The sequence below is a fragment of the Trachurus japonicus genome, chromosome 8 (genome assembly GCF_045865225.1).
Source record: "Trachurus japonicus isolate A0001 chromosome 8, Traja_1.0".
NCBI classification, from domain to species: Eukaryota; Metazoa; Chordata; class Actinopteri; order Carangiformes; family Carangidae; genus Trachurus; species Trachurus japonicus.
The window spans coordinates 8,047,867-8,071,811 of NC_140914.1; the positions used below are offsets into that span (position 1 = coordinate 8,047,867).

General features: G+C 40.4%; 1 protein-coding gene across 6 annotated transcripts in view; it reads left to right on the forward strand.

Annotated features, from left to right (window-relative positions):
* Nucleotides 1-23,945, forward strand: part of mybpc2a (myosin binding protein Ca) — a 68,167-nt gene that overhangs the window by 16,731 nt on the left and 27,491 nt on the right. The window contains exons 2-11 of one of the 6 annotated variants that reach the window (XM_085783583.1): nucleotides 880-915; nucleotides 9,173-9,187; nucleotides 9,886-9,969; nucleotides 10,083-10,231; nucleotides 12,644-12,761; nucleotides 13,005-13,053; nucleotides 17,855-17,911; nucleotides 17,997-18,166; nucleotides 19,482-19,614; nucleotides 22,952-23,076. In XM_085783583.1, the coding sequence (XP_085639709.1) occupies nucleotides 880-915; nucleotides 9,173-9,187; nucleotides 9,886-9,969; nucleotides 10,083-10,231; nucleotides 12,644-12,761; nucleotides 13,005-13,053; nucleotides 17,855-17,911; nucleotides 17,997-18,166; nucleotides 19,482-19,614; nucleotides 22,952-23,076 (936 nt within the window). Of the gene's footprint in view, nucleotides 1-879; nucleotides 916-5,916; nucleotides 5,993-9,172; nucleotides 9,188-9,885; nucleotides 9,970-10,082; nucleotides 10,232-12,643; nucleotides 12,762-13,003; nucleotides 13,066-17,410; nucleotides 17,602-17,854; nucleotides 17,912-17,996; nucleotides 18,167-19,481; nucleotides 19,615-22,951; nucleotides 23,077-23,945 lie in introns of those variants that run through there. The other 5 variants (XM_085783582.1, XM_085783584.1, XM_085783586.1 and 2 more) reach the window with 5 other exon arrangements.

Genomic DNA, 23,945 nt, shown 5'->3' on the forward strand with positions numbered 1-23,945 from the left:
TTTTTCTTTTTTTAAACATTTAAACATCGGCCGTAACGAGGGAGCAGACCTGAGATATTAATGAAATGGAGGTTTACGATGTGAATGCTGCCAAAGTTGAATTATTACTGTGCAGCCGTGTGCTTTAGCTTGTCTGGCAGACAGAAACTCATGCCTAATCTGCCATCTCATTAGACGCCCTCCAGCTCCTAAACTAACCTAGATCTGGGATCCTGGAACTTTGATGTACTTATCCTATCAAAAGCATTTTTGTCTTGAGGCCCTTTCAGAATTTTTAAGCCCAATTATTCCTCATGATCTCTGGAAAAAAAAGAGAGAAAACACTCACTTATATTTATCTCAGCCTCACTGTTTCTGTAAAACCATGCCTCATCTAAATCATGCACTATATGAAATCCAATATTCTCTCTGCTGCCAGAGGCGAACCCTGCAGAAATCAAGGAGATGTGCACAAAACAAGGTTGCCTGAATGCAGCTTCCATGTGCAGGGCACTCCTGTGAACATGTGTTTATGTTATCAAAATGAAAATCATTTTTAAAGTGTATGTTTTGTGCAGTTTTGTGTGTTTCTAGAGATGCAGAGTGTGCATCTGAGCCCACACTGTGCAGAAGAACACACACGCATATAAAATGTGTCTGCATATATAAATAATAGTGACACATATCACCTGTAGTGTAGATAAACACAAGTGCCCTCAGATATGTATAGAAATGATTATTAGTCGCTGCCTCCTGAGGATTCAGATCACAAGCTGCAGCTCTTTAAACAGTTTACCGAGTCTGAAGCTGTGACTTTCCAAACACTGTGCTGCTGGTGTTGTATGATATGAAATAATGAGAATGTACAAATTAATTTACATAATTGTTGTTTAATTGCAGCAGCCAAGGGCGATAAGGCTCCAGCAGCCCCTGCTGGTGAGTGTCTTCATGACATCTAATCTGAGCACCACACACTGCACACTCACACACATCCAATTTGTTTTATGAGTTACTCGTACAGTAATCAGCTATTATACAGTTAAACTACCGCAGCCACAGGAAAACAGATATTTCAATAACAGACACTTAGGAGAAGCTGTTTCATTTTCTGATGCATTTTTCTCCTTTTTTTCCAGACAAGAAGGGTAAGAAAAACACGTCACATGCAGCGTCGGTGTTGGTCTGTGTGGCCCAAACAACATCATCATCATCATCATCATCATCATCATTATCTTCATCATTACCTTCACCTTCATCATCAGCATCATCATCCTCATCTGCAAAATATTATGTGTCTTTCCCCTCATTCAGAGAAGCCAGCGGAGGAGGAGGGTAAGATGTTAAAGATGAGACAAACACAGAAGCTGCAGAACTTCTGTGGTGATGGAGCTGAGTGTGGAGATGCATGATCCCCACTGTGCTGCTGGTGCACGCACACACACATCATACACTCACGCACATACACACTGCACACACACAGCACACACTTTGATATTCTTTTATTAGCACTGAGGACATGTTATGAGTGTATTTTAAGCAGCAGAGATGCTAATTAAATTAGGTGTTGGGAGCAAAATAGAAGGTGTTTAATTCATGGGGTAAGCAACACTCTGTATGTACGAATTGGTACGTGTGTGTATGTGTGTGTGTGCTCTGACTGTGTATGTGTGTATTTGACTTTCCTATTTCAGCCCGGGTATATACTTAACTCTGCGAATGCACACAGTACATGCAAATTAATCTTTCACATTTGTCCTTCAGCTACCATTGAAAACGCGTCTTGTTATCAGCGTTAGCGTTCCTCAGTTTAAAACCTTATGGGTGCTGAGTACAGCTGAGAGTTTGTAGCCACCGTCTGCTTCTCAGTTAGATAAAGGGCTATTTTAAGACAAGTTGTTTATCACATTGAGACAATAAACAGGAAGGAAAAACACACTCAGAGTTTGATTTAATCTCCTTTCCGGTTTTACATAAAGCTTTATGATCAGAATCAGAGTTTGCATCATGCACTGTATGTACAGTATGAACTGACTCCACTGTAAAATGTATTAGTTGAGTCAAAGGAATGATATTACTACGTCTTTAAGAATCTAAACATCATTTTAATGTATTTTTCTTTCAGTTAAAGAGCAGCAGTTTCCATGTTCTTAAATTATAACGTGAGAAATCAACAACAAACTATGACGAGAAACTATAAACATAATCACAACGTTGACAAATGGTTCAGTTTTACTTAAAGGTCCCATATTTTAAACTTTACCTGTGCTTTTATTTTGAAATGTTGATCCGTAAGAAGGTATATTTGTGTTTTCAAGAACCAAAAACTATCTCAGTGTAGCTCTTCCATCTCCTCTCTCAGGTTTTTATTCTTTGGAGCTCTAGTAACAACAGGTTGGTGTCAGCCAATCAGAAGAGAGGAGGCTCTGAGGCTCCTCTCTGATTGGGTAACTGTTTTCTCAGTGATCTAATAAAGATTTAGCAGATTTCAGGTAATACATTCAGAGAAACCAAATCCTGCAAAGCTGGACAGAGGGTGTGGGGGGTGTGGCTGAGAGTGCTGATTTGTTATGACATCACAAAGTCACAGGAAGTGCTGACGGCTGGTTTTAAGGCTCAGTCTCTGATTACAGGCTGTGTGCATTTCCCTGTGGACTGAGGCTTTGGGGTTATATCTGTGTATTTTCACAGTATTAATATAGAACCTGAAGCTGCTTTATAATCACACATGGAAATATCACATTATACAATATGGGACCTTTAAGTGAAAGTTCTTGATTGAAGACCTTCCCATTCGCATCCTAAAGTCAAGGCTGCAGGACGAACCCTGTCAGTGTGATGTTATATTATTCGGTTATTATCCCAGAATAATGCATCTGTTTGCAGTATGCAGTAACTCTAGCATCTATTTTAGCTGCTTAAAGACAAGATAAAAGCTTTGCAATGAGTTAGTCAGTGAGGGTCAGCGTCTTCCTCAACCTGCTGCAGGACGAGGAGATGATACTGTTCTGTATGTGTGAGGACGAGGCCTGAGACAGATCGAGGATGGCAGATTGTTCCTCTCATTTCACTTCCCCCTTGTGTGCGCCTGAAAATCCTGACCTTTCAAGTCCAATCCATAGCTGAGGGTAATGCATGCAGCGAAACGCGTGAAATAATTGTGTGTGGGTTTACTAGCCCACAGCGGAGAAGCTACATGATATGTGAGCTCTATGTACGTATATGTGTGTGAATCATGTACTGTCCTGCAGTATAGCATGTTTTTATTTGATGCGCATTGAAAATACACAGTGCATATGTATATATTATGTAGATTTCCTCTCTGCCAGAAGCTCTTAAAGGTAATAAGTAACGAGTCCCTTGAGAATGAAACGTAGCATGTCGTACATCTATGCGCAGATATTTGTGAACATGTACAGTTTCAATTCAATTCACCCCGTTGGATTAAATCTCAATTTATACCTCGGAGCAACTGTAATGGAGGGTGTGCACCGTGAGCATATTGTACACGTGTTTGTCCTGTGTGTGTCTGTTTCAGTGTGTATGTGCTGTCGCTGTCAGTCATTGCAGATGAATTATTGCATAAACTTTCTGCAGCTCGCTGAGAGTGATTAAATTTGTCTGTGTGTCTGCAAGGTGCAATGATGAGGTAGAGCTGTGAGTTATACTAATACTGAAACTCATTTCTGCCCAAACGCTGTGCTTGAAGGGCAACACTGGCAAAAAAAGAAAAAAGAAAAAAACACCTCCCCACAGTAACATGTCCCAGAATAATTTATTACCTACAAATATCAATGAAAAAGCAAATCGTAGCATGGCTGACACGTCTCATATTCCAATGAAGCCCTGAACAGGCACTTAAAGCTAATATTTATGATATAGTGCTACCAGCTCTGTCACCTAGAAATTACCTTTATGTGCAATTGAACGGCAGGAGAAAATATTTTTTGAGGGAGACATGATTAACGTTAACAGTATGAAGGTGGATGTCAGGTATGTATCTGAGGTTAAGACAGATCACAACCTGTTCAATTACATTCAATTAAAACCAAACATGTCACTGTGTAGATATTAAACTGTCTAGGTACAATATCTCAACTGTAATGCAGCTTTTCTTCTGTCTATATTGTAGATACTATTACTATGCATAGTGTTGCTATTATTTTCTTTTTTTAATGTTTGTACTTGTGCTGGTAATTAGGCTACTTATTTTCATGTTATTGCCTCAGGCAGTTTAAGTACTGACCTTTGTCTATTTCTTTTTCTGCACTATCCACTTTGCTGCTGTAGCCTAATGCTGACAGTCTTATCTTAATTATGAATAACATAAAAAAACAAACATTTGCTGTTGCAGTTTAGTTGCATATAACACAGTGATACCATACATTGTACAAGAAAGGAAGGACCTATTTGTAAGGTCCTTCAAGGGCGCAACAGACAATGCTAATACCAGTATCGCACCAATACCGAGAAGTGTTTTAACTTCAGTTAATAGGGAAACAGATAAAGCTTGATGAAGAAGAACCGATCATGTTTGATCATGTCTAATCTGTTTTATAAGTGAGTTTCTTTAGTTTTAACCTGATTTTGAGTTTAATTTCCTAAAGCCTTTGAACAAAAATGTTTGTCAAATTTAAATTTTAGCCAGATCTAGCATCTCAATTTTCATCTGTAAGACTTGAAGGGATAGTTCAACATTTTGGCAAATTGGCCCATTGCCATAATCCCTATAGGTTTGTTACAACTCCAAAACGCTCTGGTGGACAAGTTGTGACCTGCAAATTCACCACGCTCCCGACAGGAACACGCATCAGCGGTTTCGCATGAATTTACCTCTAAAACAACTCTGTCTGGTAACGTTCTGTTATTATCTCATAGCGTGGTGAATGTGCAGGTCACAACTTGTCCACCAGAGCATTTTGGAGTTGTTGGATTGTGTATTTGATGAGTTTGATGAGGGAAACCAAGAAATCCCATGAGCCTCTGTAGCGTAGCTCTGAGCAGCTCACGGCTCTGCTCCGCCGTTTTAAAAATAGCTTGCACCAACAATTAAAGGTAACGAACCTACTCCTAAAACTATAGTGATTATGGCAATGGGCCAATTTGCGAAAATGTTGAACTATCCCTTTAACAGTAAAGCTACATTAGCTCATGTTTGTTGACCTGTTTCAGTCAGATTACGCCACACAAAACTTTAAAAGTGAGGTTTTCTAGTCTTGATGGCTCTGTTACACACTCTAACAGGAAAACCGCATCATATTTCAGAGATATATCTCATCCCTGTGTTGCCCTGCAATTAAACATTTCAAAATGGCCACCGCTCTGCTTCACATTTAACATTTTTATGTCACTTTCATTGGCAGAAATGCAGCCTGATATAGAGGGTAAGCACTGTCCTGGCTTTATAGTTTTGTCTGTGTGTATGAGCGTACGTGTATGTGTGTCCGTGCGTGTGTGATCATTGTGGCTTTACTCATCTGTTAAATTAAACACATCGATTTATCTTTAAAATAATCAATATGACCCGTTGCTGTCTGATGAAGCTCAGTGTTATTCTGTCATACTTTGTTGTGTGTTTATGTGCAGCATGCGCAAGAGTGAACATTAAATCTGCATTACCACCACTTTGGTCCAGTTCATCTGCTTAACCTCTGCTTATTCTTCATTAGCAGATGTCCAGCAAGCAGTAGGTAAGCGCTTTGCTTTGTCATTAGTGTGTTTGTGTGTGTGTGTTTGTGTGTGTGTGTGTGTGTGTGTGTGAGAGAGAGAGAGAGAGACAGAGAGAGAGTGTATGTGAAGGTATCGCAGTTGTCTCTGTGAATAGGTTTATACAATGTCTTTAATTCGATCTTTGTTTGGCAGCTTTTTCATTCACAATCACACACATACATACAGATCTCTGCGAGGAGACCACAGCAGAACTATGGGATATGTTTTTAACCCTTCATTGTCCACATGACTAATTCCCATGTACCAATTGTTTCTCTTCATTCAGCAAACAATGAACCTAGGGATGGTAAGGAAAAGACACGACACACTGTTCCCCTGTCCTGCTTGTGCTTCCCATCCTTGTTGTGCTTGCTTTGTGTAAACCAACCCACGGTGTGTGTGTTCAGGTATCTGTCCGCCTGGGATTGCTCTGGTGATGGCCACTACTTTGATATGATGATTGTTTTTTGCAGAGATATCTACAGCACATGAGCCTTGAAGATTTCTGGACATCTGGAGTGTAATAATAATAATAATAATCAAATAATAATAATATTAATTAATAATAATCACAAAATTAACTTCTGCCTTTGTAACAAACGAAAGTGACAAAGCAACTCGGAGCAAACAGATGAAGGAAGGCAAAACAAAAAGGATGAAAACAATGCAAAGACACAACTTAAAAGAAACTGAATTCATCAGATAAAGTGTCAGATCAAACACCTTGACGGTGAAATAAGTAAATAAAGAAGAGACGCTCATGACAGGTAAAGAATAATAAAAAAAAAAAACATGCTTTCAAAGTGATTAAAAGTATCGTGATTAGATCGGTTTCACCAAAGCATCCAAAGAAAACGTTTGAGTGTTTTAAATGTGAGATGAGCTGATGAGGTCTGAGTCTGAAACTTCCTGCTTGTATCTTTTTTTCTGGTGCCAGGTACATATCACGTCTGCGTGTGTGATATGTGGATCAACTACATCATACGAATGCTGAATATTATAGTGCAGGATGAGACGCTGTTTCCTTTGTTCATCATTCATAACCTAACAGTGAATCATTCCTTTACAGCGTGTATATATATATTTATATATATATACACACAACATGAGGCTGAAGGAATCTGAGACGGTGTGTGTTCTGTTCTGTCTGCTGCTGCTCTGATGATAAATTTATGATACACTGAATAAGTAATAACTGAGAAATTACATTACTATACACTCTATGTATAGAACTATACTCCATGGATGGAGCTGATGGATATGTTACTATTTTTAATACAGTAATAATAAGCTGTTTGGGATAGGAGGATAGGATATAAGGTAACTTCTAATTTAACGGCTTTTACGGGTCCATATATTCCTGATCATTTCCTAACAATTTCCTTGGAAGGTTCCCAGAAATAGCCACATAATTTGGCCTCTAAAGGAAACATTAAAACCAGTAGCTCAACTAGATTTTGCAGTGGTTTACTGGTGAATAGTCACTGGAACCATGAAAGATTTCGGACAATAAAACAAAAAAAGAATGACTTTTTATTTTACCTTCATTTTGCCGCTATAACTGGATTCCGTGTGAAGATAAACCCTGGCGATGTGTTCATCAGGCAGTTGCCACCACATGTGGCTTGACCTTTGTGCACAAGCAGAAGCCCAAGGCCCCATGAAACCTTCCAGATCTCAGCCTGAGGAAAAACAACACGAAGAAGAAGAAGGAGAATTATTATTGTAAACAAAACCAACGCTGCTGTTTCTTCCATTGTAGCTTCAGTTTCTTTAGTTTTCAAATGAGCTTCCCTTCAAGCCGACACAACGTCGAGTACATGCCGTTCTGCGGCCGCCAACGTGCCGCGAGGACTGGTAAACAAAATCCATAAATTAACGTCAGACATTCTGTCATATAAACAGAACTGAATAAAGAATACAGAAACATAAATCTGGCTTCATTGGCCACATTATCTCAAATGGATAAAAAGGAGAAACTTAAGTCATTTGATTAACAGCGACTCACTCTCAGCCTTACATCATGATCATGATGTGTAATTATAATAATAATCCCACTTCATACAACACTAGCTCACTGGTCCCTATGTAATGTTGAAAAAATGTCTTTTAAGATATGTTTTAACAAAAATATTTCCATATTTAAATTATAAATTATTCTTATATCCTAAATTAAATTACTAAATGAACTTAAAATATATAAATATATATCTCTGTCTCTTCTTACGGCAGCTACGTCTGATCTTGGCGCCAATAACCACTTGGTCGTTAAAGTGCGAGGTCTCGTTGACCTTTACCTCATCTCTACACGAGCTGCCTTCACTATTTAATCCCTCGGGCCTTTAACGGGTTTTGGCACTTGAACGTAAACATTGTCGTTTTGGGGCATTTGCCAAAAACTTTTTCTCCTGAAACTGAGATTGATCAAATTATGTGGTTATTTCCAAGAAACTTTATGGAAAAGGAATACATTTTTGGGTAATGGACCCATAAAATAAAAAATAAAAAACAACTTTTTTTTTTTTTTTTTTCAATGTGGTGTTGTTGCAAATCGCCCAAAAATAGAACAGGGCTTCAGCCAATTAGTCCCAGTGGGCGTTGGTCCAAAACCCAAACATCCCCAGAGCCAAGGACAGTGTCTGGAGTTAATTTCACTTAGCAACCCCTCATCCCAAACACAGCAAGTGTCCGGTGTGACATAAATAAATAAGAGTGTAAACATTAAGAAGTGTCCCCTGGGTGCCATTCCAGGATCAACTTTACCCACTTAGCATTCAAACCGAAACCTTTTAAATCATCCTGAACATCTGAACTTGGATCTGTCCTCAGGGGCACTTTTGATTAAAAGATCAAATTAACTGAGCCCATAAAAGCAGAGAGAGGGGGAGAGAGAAGGAGGGAGGAAGAGGGAGGAAGAGGCGCCGACGGGGTTGCTCTCTGAATTTATGGAGGCGCATGACCTTATGTGACACGTGACCCTGGATCCATTCTCTCAGCAACTCGTGCTCTCGTCCAATGGATGCCCACCCGGGGCCTTACTCACTCTACTTGATTGGTGGTTTTGTCTTTTGTTTTTTTGCCCACTGCTTGTCCATGATGTACTCTGCAAGACTGTGCAAGAAACGAGACAACTGTACTGTATACACAACCTCCTGACTTCAGTGCAATTAAAGTGATTTTTTTTTAACTTGATTTGTTGAAGATATAACCAATTAACAGTTGCGTCTGTAAAAAAAAAAAAGAAACAGGATTTGTTAATTACAGCCAGAGAAAAAAGAAAAGAAAGATGTGTTTGTTTGAATATGAGAGCACGTTGATATTCGATGTGTGAGTGTTCCTCACCTGAAGTCAAGATTATCATTGGGCCAATTAACGCTTGTGTTGAACAGCTCAGATACTGTACAGACTGACGTGTTCTCCGCTCTCTCTTTCCTTTTCTTTTTTTTTTTGTTTTATATTTTTCTCCCCCTGCCTTCCTCTGATGCAGAGTTGCCTCCTGATGGTAAGAGAAATGATTACGTTAGCGTCTCTGTAAAAGCGTATCAACTGACAAGCAAACACCTTACAGAGGTTACATCAATTTACTTGCAAAAAAAAAAAGAAACAAGCGAGCGGATAAAAGAGCAGCTCATTTTTTATCGCCCGAGATAAGAGCGTACAGCTTCGGCTTATGTTCTGTCAGGGTGGCAGAAGATTGCAGAGTCAAACCTAATGTGATGTCTTCAGAGGTGATCTGAGGAGTTTCTTTATTCCCCGCGGGGCCAGTCTGCACCTCCTCCTCCTCCTCCTCCTCCTCCTCTTCCTTGGTCGCCTGTCATTTGTCAACACAGGGTCCCATATGGTTTATGCAGTGAAACAGCAAAGGCATTACGCAAACACAGAGACTGTTGCTCTGTTTCAGTGCTAAATAACCGTACAAAAAGGAAAAGATCCCCATGCTCCGAGGGGGGGGAGTGGTGGTATTTGGAGATTTGAGGCTCCTTATCATCAAATTAGACTTAAGAAGCTCCACAGTGCAGTAAGCACCGGGATTAAGAAGACTGCTGGTTTGGAGGTTTGCTTGGTCTCATTGTCGTTGTCCTGTCTGTCTCTCTCTGTGTGTGTGTTGTTTAAATATTGTTGAATATGTGTCTCTACTGTATCTGAGTGTTTTGCTGTTTTGCTTTAATATGTCCTCTACAACACACACACGTATCACAGAGCATGTCCCAGGCGAGGATCCTCAGATGTCGGAGCTGACCGGCCTGTTTGTGCTGAGGCCGGAGAGCGTCACAGCCACAAAAGGTCTGAACCCTGAATTATCTCCCAAAAAAACTAAAGTTCTCCGCTCCACTTTGTAATTCTCCTTTAATTAATTAATCAGCTGCATGTTGTCACTTCCTGTTTGTTCCTGCCAGGCAAGGACGTCACGTTCGTGGCTAAAGTGGACTCAACAAACTTAACGAGGAAGCCGGGCATGAAGTGGCTGAAGGGGAAGTGGCTCGACCTGGGCAGCAAGGCCGGGAAGCACCTGCAGTTCAAAGAGACCTACGACAGGAACACCAAGGTGTGTGTCAGTGCGCTGCATTCATTGCTACACACACGTTTCTTTTCTAAGTAATAAACAGCACGCACATCCTACTTGCCCAATGTTCGGTGGGTGCTGGACCAAAAAGAGTGTAAACTGAAGGGTATAGAGTCCGCAACACCAAAAGAGCTCCAATGCAATAATTTACTCACATGACGTTTCAAGCCAAAAACATTAGCAGTTGGAGGTAAAATAAGATGCAGTTTTGGATTTAAAATGTCTTAATGGTCTGGTAAGTTTCAGATGGTTTTGCAGAGTGTTCCAGGTTGCAGGTAGCCTGGTAAACCAGCCTCTCGCGGAAGTGCATTTCATTTCATTCCGAGGGAGAGTCTGGCCTCATCCCCACTCTAAGCGTTTGGACTTCTGAAACCCTCAGAAGGCCGAGCCAATCAGCGTCGCCCGCTGTGATTGACACAGCACGTTGGCCAATCAGGGACCGACTGGTGCAAAGCCCCGTCACTACACCAACTTGCTGATTGGCTGAATGGGGTTGACTTTGCTACTACTCCCGCCCAGCTCCCGCCCACCCCAAACGCTTGCAGGGGGGATGAGGTATTGCAAAAGCGCCCAGAAAACCCATTCACTCCAATGTGTGTGTTGCCCACTTGCTTGTAAATTGATGAAAACGGCCGTGTATTTGTTTTTAGGTGTCTTGGTCATATCAAATTATACTTATAATTTGTTTATTACAAAATGTAGATTGAAACATTCATGTAGACAACATTTTTTTTTTTTACTCGCCTATGTGTTAATGTTTATCTGTAATGGGTCCTCAATGATGCTATTAACGTGGGTGATCTATAAATGTCCTTAAATTATTGAAAATACCATACTTTCTCACCCGCCTTCGCTGAAAACAAATGCACATGGCCGAGAGGAGGGTTAGTAACACTTGCATAGTTCCCCTTTAAAGGCATTGACAGACACATTAACAGTGATTTTTCCAAGAGAAACTAAAGTTCCCATGAGAATAAATTGTAAACACAGGTGATACTTAGACTTCTTCTCAGCCAAAGTTTTTAATTTTCTTCAAAACTTGAATTTACGCCTTTACCTGTGGTCATAATGTTAGTAATATGAACCACTGTGCCCAGATAGAGACTAATAGAGCTGTAAGCATGGCTGCAGACTCTGATTTACTTGTTTTAAGACTTAGGCAAAAACCAATATGTGTTTTTTAATCAGTGCATCCATTAGATAATATCCATGCGGGGCCATGGGGGACGTCCTGGACAGTTCACTAGTCTATCACAGCGCTGACACATTCATTTATTCCTCTATTCCTCCAGTAATGCAGCAGCTCCTCTTCCGGGGCCCATGTATGACAAAATACACATAAAATACAACAAATGTAACATACAAACAACCTTACATTGACACCTATGGGCACTTTTAGAATAGCCAATTAACGTAATGGGCATGTACAGTAGGAAGCTGGAGCAGAGGCGCAGGGAGAAGATATCAAACTCCACATAGAAAGGCCCTGGGGATCGAACCCAGAACCTTCCTGCTGTGAGGCGTCGGCACTAAACAAACAACATTCAACTCTCCAGCACATTTACATTTGATTATATTACAAAAATGTTCAGGGTTATTGTTGTGAGCATATAAGAAAAAGCCTCTGAAACCACGTTTACACCACGGCACATTAGGGTTCTTCATTAAAACCTATAGGGAATTCTAATACTGCTAATAATAAACACATTTACGTGTGCCTGTGAAGAATTAAAGCAAAATGAAAAACGAAAATGGGAATCAATAAAGAAAAAGGACTTTCCAAGACAACTAATATAATATGAACTGTTCAACAAATGAGACTCACAAACAAAATAATTGATTTTGCGATGCCACTTTTCTCAGACACAGAAAGTAAGCGCTCAAACTCGGCTCTCTCTCTCTGCAACCACTTTGTTCTGCTTTAGTGTGTGTGTTTGTGAGTGCACACACATATACACACACTCTCAACTTTTAAATACATTTGTGAGACTTCAGGAGCTTCACTGCACTTTACATCATAACGTATTCCTTCTTCATTTGATTTCACATTTCTGCCCCTTCCACCCTGTGTTTAATAAAAACCCAGAACGGACAGGAACATTTTGCATTTTGCTGAATTGCACATAAAAAAAAGAAAAAAACACATTCCTGGAAAATGTAGAAATGTTGTTGCTTTTGTGTTGTATTCTGTGCAGAATAGATGATAAAAGCTGCACCGACCGTCCGGCTGACTGAGCTGTATCGGCCTTATGGCTTTATCAGCAAACCGTCATAGGCTACTCTGTGTGTGTGTGTGTGTGTTCGTCACTCAGCACGTACTGCATGTGTGAGAGAATGGGTTATCATTTAATTGTGTGTGTTGCCAGCGTATCACCCCCCCTCTCTTTCTGTCAGATCTACACTTACGAGATGAGCATCATCAAAGTGGTGGACGGAGACGCAGGTGGCTACCGCTGCGAGGTCACCTCCAAAGACAAGTGCGACAGCTGCACATTCGACGTCGCCGTGCAGGGTAGGCGTCCCGAGATGGACACTTAATCACATTATTGTCATCTTCCATTCAGCGTTTCCACCATTACTATGTAACCGGCTTTGTCAGCCAATAACTCAGTGAGTGCGATACACATTAGGTCTTATCATTTAGTGGCCCGGCGAGGTCATCAGTCCATTATTCCTCTGCTGCTCGAGCCCAGTGTGTAATGAATTAACCCGGCCCGGCTCTCACCTGTCTTCCTCTCCTTCTGTGTGGTTTCAGCTGTGCAAGAGGAGCAGCAGGACAACATCTTGGAGGCGTTTAAGCGATCGTGAGTGTCAGTGTTTGTGCGATGGTCTCCTCAACGTGTCACCCATCACATTGTCTCTCCCGTACGCCCCTCTGTAGATCGCTGCCTCTGGGGCATCTGTCAGTCTCACAGAGTCTCTCTATCTCTATCTCTCGTCGTAGTGGACTCTGTGTGAGTCAGTCTGTCTGTCTGCCATCTTTACTCTTTGTGTCACGTCTCAGTGCATCTGCCACCTCGCTGTTTTGCTTCACCTGAAGTCACTCGTGGTTTAGCGTTGTATTTCGTCACATCTCGGTGACAATCCCTGAAGGGACGTATACATATATATATGTTTTTCCCACACTTGTCTATTTCTGTCTGTGCTTCTGGCTGCATGAAATCTGTCTATGTAACTTTGTAGCTTTTCTTTTCTTTTTTTTTTCTCAGCCTGTATACTGTATATGTATGCTGTGTGATCGTAAGTCAGCCGACACCTTCGCACTGACACCTTGAGTCTCCACATTTGTAATTTGTGTTTAAAAATATAATTTCCTTTCCTCATTAGAGCTCGAGCCGAAAGGCAGCGGTAAGATGAGAAACACAACATGCAGAAAGACAGCATCATATTGTGCTTTAGACAAGATGTCAGGGTGCTTATTTGCAGAATGCTGATATGAGGGCGAGAGAGGAACAGGTTCGTGTGTGATTAAAATGAAAAGTGAAAAGTTGGTTAAAACTCCCATACAGGCTATATATGCTTCTGGAGAGATAATGGAAAGTGTTTAAACACCTTGTTTTGCAATCATGCAGCTCAGCCTCTGGAAGGTAAGTATGGAGAATCCAATGTGATCCTCATCTGCGTGTTTCTCTATACAGTACATGTATTACAGCAGCACAACTAAATACATGTGGTCTAGATGGTACAGTACCATGTTTTAGTATAGTGACTGTAAACTAGGGGTTTGTGAAACCTGTCCTACTAATGTGATGAAATATCTGATTATTATTTTATATGATTATGTTGATTGATATCATATGAATTCAATATATCCACATATAGAGCAGCTAAAAAAGATAGTTGCTTATACTGTATGTTGGATATATGATGGATATAATGTTGAAATTGTGAGCTTAAAGTATCTGAGTATACATATGCAGCTTAAAGTCAGGATGCTCGCTAAAAATAACAAACTGTTGAAATAGTTAGCTTAAGTTAACTAAAAGAGACGGATACATGGTTTCAGTAGTTAGATAAAAGTAACAATAAATTGATGAAATAGGCAGCTAAATGTTCCGATTACTTAGCTAGCAAAAAATTACAACCACATTTTTGAACTAGACAGCTAAAAGTAACACTAGGTGCATTTCCATCAGCTGTTTAGATGCGCATCGAGATGTATCGCATCGGAAAATGATGATGGAAACGCCGTGATTCGCATTAAAATCCTCTGATTCGCACAAAATGAAATACGCTCGCTATGGCCGGGTTTTGGTTGATTCGAATGGGATGGAAACAGCTGTATGCGAATCAAGTGTGACGTAGCGCACTTTCACCCCGTCTACTCCCGTGTTTGCAGTTCACTCACAAGACAACAGGGTTTCCGCTGTCACACAACAATTAATTAATTGTGGCGCATCGCCACGGCAAAATAAAAGCCCCCACACACCTTCATATGTGATTACTGCACAGTTCTTCATAGTTCCTCCTCAGTAAAAACCAAACTTATCAACCAGCGAATCCAGCGTTTATCATTAATAAAGTCTGGGGCGGCGCAACTCTCTCTCTCTCTCTCTCTCTCTCTCTCCCACACACACACACACACACACACACACACACGGGTCGCGTTATTACGGTAATAAACATATGCGCTAAATCGCGCTAATGTGTTCAAATCAGACCGTCCGTCCGGCCGGCCGGGAGGGGGGGGGGGGTGCAAAGTCCGTAGATGGAAACACACATGATTCGAATTTCTTTTAATGCGCATTTCCCAGTAATTCGAATCACTTTGGATGGAAACATGGCTACTGTTGAAATTGTTAGCTAATGTAATCAATACAGGTTAGCCAACACTAAGCTGAAAAAAAGGAAAATTGGTTGTAATAGTTTGCTAAAAACAACAGATAGGCCTATGTTGTCGTTAGTCTTACTGACGAATAAACCGTTGAAAATGTTAAGAAAAGGATTAATAATAGAAAAGGTAAGGTAGGTAGAAACATTGGATTCAGCTGAAAATACAGATGAATATTTGAATCAGTGAAAAGTAAGCGACAAATGGTTGTAATTAGCGCGCTAGAAGTAGCCTACAGCTCAATGGTTGTAATGGTTAGTCATGTTTGAAGCAGTTGGCTAAAAGCAAGGGATAAATTGGTGTAAAAAACTTAAATTGTTAAACCAGTTATTACTGTAAATAAAGGGTTGTAAAACACTTAGCTAGAAATAATGGACGACTGGCTAAAACTGATGGACAAATGGTTTAAATAAGCAGCTTAAAGTAACAGATTGGTGGAACCAGTGAGGGACAAATTGTTGAATAAGTTACAGATAGCAAAAAGCAATGGACAATGATGTGCTACAGGTGACAGTTAGATAAAACTAGGCTTATAGATTGTTGAAATAGTAAGATAACAGATAAATTAGGCTATTAAAAGCTCAAATTCATCGATAAATAAAATGAATAAAATACAGACACAGAAGTTGGGAACCATTTGCTTTGTATACTCACTGCTGTTCACTCATTTTCTCTATAGAGTTTTCGTTCGTTTTTCCACTCTAATGTTTGTTTCATGTCTGAAATAGCCTGAGCTCTCCATCTTATGCCCACAGCATATTAGGCTATTTTTTCCCCCCTCCTTCATGTTTGACGTTCCACTGACTGGTTGGCCGGTTGAACAGGCTTCAAAGGGAAACAGAAAACACTCTGTGGAAAGCCTTTCAGTTTCTCACATGGTGTGGGAGCTTGCATTCATTTTATGCCCCGCCGGTAGCCTATATGTTTTTATTCTTGAGGCAACATATGTGTGTGTTTGCATGCATGTCAGAAAACGTACAGCATCTACACCGTGTACGTCCTGACAAGGTTACACGCAGACGATGAATGCCGAAAATAAAGGAAACACCAAGTGATTATCATGTGGAGTCAATGTGTAGACAACTGAAACTGAAATAGAGACTTGGCAAGGTGAACCTGGCGTCATGTGCAATTTTTCATTTTTTTTTTCTTCCAATTTGAGTCGAGAAAGGTTGAACACCTGCTGTCGAAACATTTCAGCCTCAGTTCTGTACTTTTCAAATTTGCCTCCCTGACACTTGGAGACTCGGTAGAGGGCAAGGTTTTGCATTTACATAGTTTGTGCCTCATGCAGCATCAACTGTATATTTATTTAGGCAATTACAGTTGCAGCTGCTGCAGCATGAGAAAGGTCGGTGCATTTTACACATGAACCGTTTGTGACAGTAATATATATAAGCATTTAATCCCCCTGATCCTCATCTTCATTTTTCATTTTCCCCTCAGTTTCCCTTCAGCAAAAGTAACAACAAATCCATCTTGCATCACTCTTCCTCCCTCTCTTCCTGCAACATCTTTATTTGATAACGTGGTGTTTGATGTCAGTCTCTGAAAAAAAAAGTGCTGAAGTAGGTTGAGCTCTAGCAACTGTTATTGGCCGCAGTACATGACTAACACTGTTTTCATGCTCACCCAACCATTTTATGATCACGTGTGCCCCTGTGAACAAGGGCATTACCACCCCGGGAGAATTTACTCCCTTCGGTGGGGGAGGAGGAGGGGGTGGGTGGCAAGGATAACATGGATGGATGTTATCCTCGGATGAACCGCTCATCCATAGGACAAACATGATCACTCCGAATGGCTTTGAATTTATCGGCGTTTATCTTGCTTCGCGATGGGGTTCAATGGGCCACGACCACGGCCGGGGAAAGAAAAAAAAAAAAACACTCCACTCCACTCCATACTGTAAAAGCAGCTGCCAAAAGTGCTCGCAGCGGGGAAACCAACAAGCACTCACCGCGCCTGTAGACATTTATTGGCGTGTGCCACATATAGAACTTGTCACCTTGTTGAGTACAAGAGGGTGACTGATGACTCGAGACCACGTGGATTTTTCCCCCCCCTATCACTTGCAAATGTGCACGTGAGGAGTAATAAAGGGTTTATGGAGTGAAACACAACCATACTGAAGCATATTTCCTCCCTCTGTGTGTGTAGCTCTTCACATAATATCCTCTCATTTCCTGAACCTTGAATGTGCACATCCATTCACTGATACACATTTAACATCATCTTTGGTTGGACTGTTTTTACTTTGCATCTCATTTCTCACATATTTGAATGCTTTTTTTTATTTTTATTTCACTTCCTGTGATATGTACCGACTGTGTTTCTATGTTTTACTGTATGCAATGTTCCTGATGGGCTTATTTTTCTGCCATGTCTGTGGCTTGTCTACTGTGATTTCTGTCACTTGAATTTAGGACATGATGGTAACTCGTAATCCTCGTCAAATGCTGTGCTTTATGTTCTCACACGTCCTATTTTTGCGTCTATCTGAACACAGGACGAAAAAATGGTAAGCTCTAATTCATTAGAGGTCCACTCTGTGCTGGTGTTTGTCTTTGTTGGGATTATAATTGTCTTGTAATTTCTGTGTCTATTTATGGGTCTGTGTAATGTGGAAGAAAAGTGGATTTGTTAGTGAATATTACTAATGCTGTTTTCTTCGCTATCCAATGCACCAGCTTTGTAAATAGCACAGGTTTTTTTTTTTTATGAACATGCTGTGATAATCCCCCCCCCCCAAATCTCTTTTATTTTAACCCCAGTGGAGATGCAGGTGAGGATGCTGGTGATCTCGACTTCAGCGCGCTGCTCAAGAAAAGGTAAAGGTTTTCAAAGATCCAGCTTGCATTCCTAAAAAATCTTTAATTTGCTTTGATTCACAATTATCGATCGATTCACGATCAGGGCGAGGAAAGAAGAGGGGCCCAAAGAGGAGGTGGACGTGTGGGAAATCTTAAAGGAGGCGAGGCCCTGCGACTACGAGAAGATCGCCTTCGAGTACGGCATCACAGACCTGAGGGGCATGCTGAAGAGGCTGAAGAAGATGAAGAAGGTGGAGCCCAAGAAGAGCGATGGTGAGGAACGATGACTGCGGTTACGAGGCAAAAACAAAAAAAAGCAGAGTGAGACTGAGACTGAGAGTGAGGAGAAGGAGAATTCAATATATCCACATAACGAGTAGCTAAAAAAGATAGATGGATGTAATGTTGAAACTGAGTAGGCCTATACATATGCAGTTTAAAGTCAGGATAACAGTTTGCCAAAAAGAACAAACTGTTGAAATAGTTAGCTTGAGACTTAAGTTAACTAAAAGAGACAGAATGGTTTCAATACTGTAGTTAGATAAAAGTAACAATAAATTGTTGAAAGTGGCAGCTACTAGTGTTCAGATGACTTAGCTAGCAAAACATTACAACTACATTTTTGAACTAGACTAACACACTGTTGAAATTGTTAGCTAATGTAGGCCTAATTGATGCAGGTTAGCCAACACTAAGCTGAAAGAAAGGAAAATTACTGTAGTTGTAATAATTTGCTAAAAACAACAGATAGGCCTATGTTGTTGTTAGTCTTACTGACGAATAAACCGTTGAAAACATTGGATTCGACAAAGTATGGATGAATATTTTTTAACAGTGAACAAATGGTTATTAGGGCTTCCACACTCTCTACCTGGAGGTAGCTTTTTTATTGTTTTGCATTATTTATTTATAACTGCTCTTGCACTATTTATTTATTCATTGTTGTCATTTTTTATTTGTTGTTTTCATTATTACTTGTTTTTATAATGTTGCCGGAGGTATTATCACGGAGTAAGAATTTCATTGTACTGTGTGACGCTGTCTTCAGTATATGACAATAAAGATTTGAATTAGGCTACTAGCAAGCTAAAAGTACAGCTCAGTGGTTGTAATGTTTAGTAATGTTTGAAGCAGTTGGCTAAAAGCAAGGAACAAATTGGTGTAAAAACTTAAATTGTTAAAATAGTTACTGTATTATACTATAATAATCCTACGAGAAGATCGCCTTCGAGTACGGCATCACAGACCTGAGGGGCATGCTGAAGAGGCTGAAGAAGATGAAGAAGGTGGAACCCAAGAAGAGCGATGGTGAGGAACGATGACTGGGGTTACAAGGCAAAAAAAAAGAAAAGCAGAAACTGCACTGAGAGCGAGGCAGCAGGAGAAGGAGAAGGAGAAGGAGAGCTCTGTAATGCAGCAGGTTGTAAATACCAGCAGTGTTTAAAGGCCTCAGGGGGGGAACGAGTCACAGAGCCGAGACGACAGGTGGGACGTGTGCTAGCATACGCCTGCTGTCTGTCGGCACTTATGGATTATTTGGCTATAAAAGCGGTGGGTGAACTGTACTAACAGGATGTTTTATTGTCAGCTTTCCTCAGGAAGCTGGATTCAGCCTACTCCGTGGACAAGGGCAAGAGGATCCAGCTCTCCGTGGAGGTGACCGACCCCAACGCCCAAGTCAAGTGGCTCAAAAACGGACAGGAAATCAAACCGTCAGCCAAGTGAGCCAATTACGACTATTGTGGAAATGCACTTTTCTCTCTCTCTCTGTGTGTGTGTGTGTGTGTGTGTGTGTGTGTGTGTGTTTGTGGAAACATGTGGTAGCATAAACCAGTCCCATTCCCAAACGTAGCTGCCTGTGAGCCTCAATGTGAAATTAAAAACCTCCATTAATTAACTTTTTGGCCACTTGGCAATTTTAGTCTGTAAATACGACATTTACATAATACCACATTATAAAGCCATTAACCCGAATGTGTCAGCAAAAAATGCAAATTTATGAAAAGAAAAAGTTGTATTTTTAAATAAATTCAAATAGACTGCAAAAGTCAAGGACTTATGGGAAATGGTGTTCATTATAACCTACTGAAACACAACAAAATACTGATTAAGCAACAATGTTAGATTGTTTTGCAAAAAGAAGTCACATGATTAAAAAAGCTCCAACACTTTTGTCATTAACTGCTACAAATATTAGTAGGACTTTAAATCTAAATTTTACATCTGAAACAAAACCTAGTATCAGTTCTCAGTTGCTAATGGCAGCTGTTGTTGAAATAATGCTAATGCTCAATTGCAGGCTAGTAGCTACTGTAACGATGGTTACTGACTTGATGCTTTGATTACATTGCTAACTTTCCGGGTAAACACAACTTGCATGTTTCATTTTAAAGGGATAGTTCAACATTTTGGTAAATTGGCCTATAATCCCTATAGTTTCAGCAGTAGGTTCGTTACTGCTTGTCGGTGCAAGCTATTTTCAGAATGGCAGAGCAGAGCCGTGAGCTGCTCAGAACTACGATACGGAGGCTAATGGGATTTCTTGGTTTCCCTCATCAAACTCATCAAATACACAATCCAACAACTCCAAAACGCTCTGGTGGACAAGTTGTGACCTGCACATTCACCACGCTATGAGATAATAACAGAATGTTATGAGACGGAGTTGTTTTAGAGGCAAATACAGAGACTGCTTCCTGAAAAACTGCCACCGACGGGAACGCGCATCAGCGGTTTTTGGATGAATTTACCTTGAAAACTCTGTCTCGTAACATTCTGTTATTATCTCATAGCGTGGTGAAAAGATTGAGACAGTTACAGTGGGACGGGGACGAGTCGCCCTGAACAGAGTCTCTCTGGAGCTTCTCCCAGGCTGTGAATCATCAAACTCCAACAAATCAAATGTTTGAGGATTCAGACTTAGAGCCGGTCGTATTAAGATTTCCTCTCCTAAAGGGACGTCCTCATACAGTCCTGGTCTGCTTTGTTTCATTTCAACAAACCACCACTGGCTGTGTGTACATTTAGGATGATAAACTACAAGTAGGGTCCTGAAAATTATGATTAAATTAGAAGCAAATATTTTTTACTACAGCCACTTAAGCTCTAGTATTTCACCACTTAGTGTTGAACTATCCATCGTATAGCAGACTGAGAGAATCAAAGTGGATTTGTGTCCTGTGTACATAGTAAATGAGTTTCATTCTGTTTTCTATTGTCATCTTTTAGTGGGAACCAGGTCGTACTTAGTAGGATAAAAACAAAAATTGATTTCTTAAGACTCAGTTGTCTGTTCTCGTACAGATCATTTAAGTTGGCTTGTTCCTGAGAGAAAAACCAGGAAGAGAGTAAAAACCTTCATCAGGACAACTCCAGACTCGTAGTGCTTCATCGTCTACTCGGCTGTACAGTTTAAATGAAAAGTTATTTTAACACAAATTGAGGTAAATTAAAAGCAAACACAGTCTAATGGATATTTTTTTCTTTTGATTGTGTCATCTTATATTTTGATGTTCACAGTCCCAGGTGATGTTTACCAAGATGTTCAGTGTGACAAAGAAATAATGAGCTAATTAAACAGCACAACTGACTGGGGACTGGTTTGATACCTATACAAATATGTAAATATTGTGGATTATTACTTTCAAGGGACTCTACTTATTCTACACATCAAGTCTGTTGACAGCTACAGCTCTCGGAGAGCTCGACTGCACAAACATAAACTACAAGTTTGAAAATGAAACAAATATGTCCCATTTCTACTAGAAATCAGTGGGTCGCTATTAAAATGAAGTTATTTTGATAAAATCAGCAAAAGAAAATGTGAATTAAAGCAGGTTTTGATCTACTACTGTTACACAAATATGATGAGTTCAAAATTTATCAGGATTAACAGTGGCAGTCCGATTCAAAAAGGTGCAAAGATGTATTGAAAATTGATGGAAAAATTGAAGTTCTGTTTGTTTCATGTGCAAATTCAGTAACTATTTTTTATCTGCCTCCACTTTTTGTCTCTTAATGGGACATTTACGTCACATGCTCTACTGTACGTCCAACACTGTTAATTCATTATAAGTCATATTAAGCAGGTATTTCGGTTTAAATAATTCGCCAACTTTTTACACTTGAGACAATATTTTTCTGGGATGAATCTACTACTATTTTAGGCGGAAATTAACAACGTGCATTAAACAGTTTGATGGAAACTCACCTAGTTAAATAGCTTATTAGACATATCTGTTAGCAGCACAAGGTTTCCTACTGTATAAGCTTCTACGAATACCTGAAGTAAGTAACTTTTTACATAGGTTATAGCACTCTCTGGAAGCACTGAAGTCACAAAATGCTTAACAAAGGAAATATAAGAAAGAAAACATAAAATAAAGCCAACAAAAGAAGCATCCTACAAAGGCTAAAGTCTAAACCGATGGGTCTTTTATATAAAACATAAAACATGGCCGCCCCCCAGCAGCTGACATCATTCATTAACAGTAACTAAATGCTAATCTCTGAAGCTATTGTCATCATGAACAACTGCGATGCCTCAGCAGCAGCAGCAGCTCAGACAGTCGGTAACTACTCATCCCGTCTATTGTCACCTTGAGTCGTCTGATGATGTAAACGCTTGCAGCTCGTAACCATGGGAATCTTTCCCATGACTACCTCCTATTACGTGCGATGAGACTGAGGCTGAGGCATCGCTGTATGTAGCCCCTTTGATGTTTGTCACCGTGTTTGCACAACAGCCCAAATGTATGTTAGTGGGAGCACGAAGTGTGTGTGTGTGTGTGTGTGTGTGTGTGTAGTTTTGAAGGTCTCTACATGAATGCGTGGATTCTTTGTCTTGTAATTGTGACTCACTCTCACTGTCTGAGTCTGATTGTGTCTCGGATTTGCTGAAAGCAGTTTTTCATTCTCTCTTCCTTTTGTCTCTCCCTCTCTCTCCTCGTTGTGGTCTTCTTCGTCTTCGTCTTCTTCCTTCTCGTATAATCTTCCCCCGTCATCCCTTGTGTGTGTGTGTGTGTGTGTGTGTGCGCGCGTCTGTGTGTTTGCGTCTAGGTATGTGTTTGAGAGCGTGGGCAACAAGCGGACACTCACTATCAACAAGTGCAACCTTTCGGATGACGCAGCGTACGAGTGCGTGGTTGGGGAGGAGAAAAGCTTCACGGAGGTTTTTGTCAAAGGTATATGAGTCATTGTCTTTCAGGAGGGAGCGGGGAGACTTCTCCTTCTTCTTCCTCTCCTTCTCCTTCTTCTCCTTCTTCTCTTTCTCTGCTCGCTTTTAGAAAACATTGTTGTCATTTGAGCGTTGAGAGGTTTGACAGCTCTGCTCCTCTCTTGTGCCTGTGTGTTTGTCATCTGTTTATTCCAGTGCTTTTGTGCCACACGGTCGCACGCTGCGCTCTGTTGTCTGCTCACTCATTTTTAATGGCCGCGTGGCGTGTGAAATATTTGTTTTGTTTATTGTCATGTATCATTGTGCTGGCGCCGTACGTCTTAATGTGCTGTCACATTTATTTATCAGAGTCTGACTGAGATGTGTTCTTGAAGGACACTTGTTTTGTTTTTTTTTACAAAGAAGCCTGAGTATATATTTACTGAGTGTCCACACCTGTACAATCTAATGCAACACAATACAACAGCTATAAATTCTACTTTAATGAAGCCGATACAGTTTCAGTTTTCGCTGACATTGTCACAAAGGTGATAATTCTCCTTGATGTTTATTACTGAGGTCGTAGCAGGTGCATTATATCCACTGGTGTTGCAAATGTTCCCTTCCTACATTAACATCATTGAAGGGGGTAAAATGTTAGCAGCACTTTTCAACATAATGCAAACCAGTGCACAACCACCAGCACCACTCACTGCAGCCTCAGTAATAAACACAGAGTAGAATTACCACCTCTCTGACAATGACAACACAACCTGAACATGTTGATGATGGAATAAAGCTGTTGCACAGGTGAACCTCAGGAAGTGACACGTTATATTATAGGTTATACTGATTTATATGACGTGTTAGACGGAGACGAGATGAGGTAATCGAACT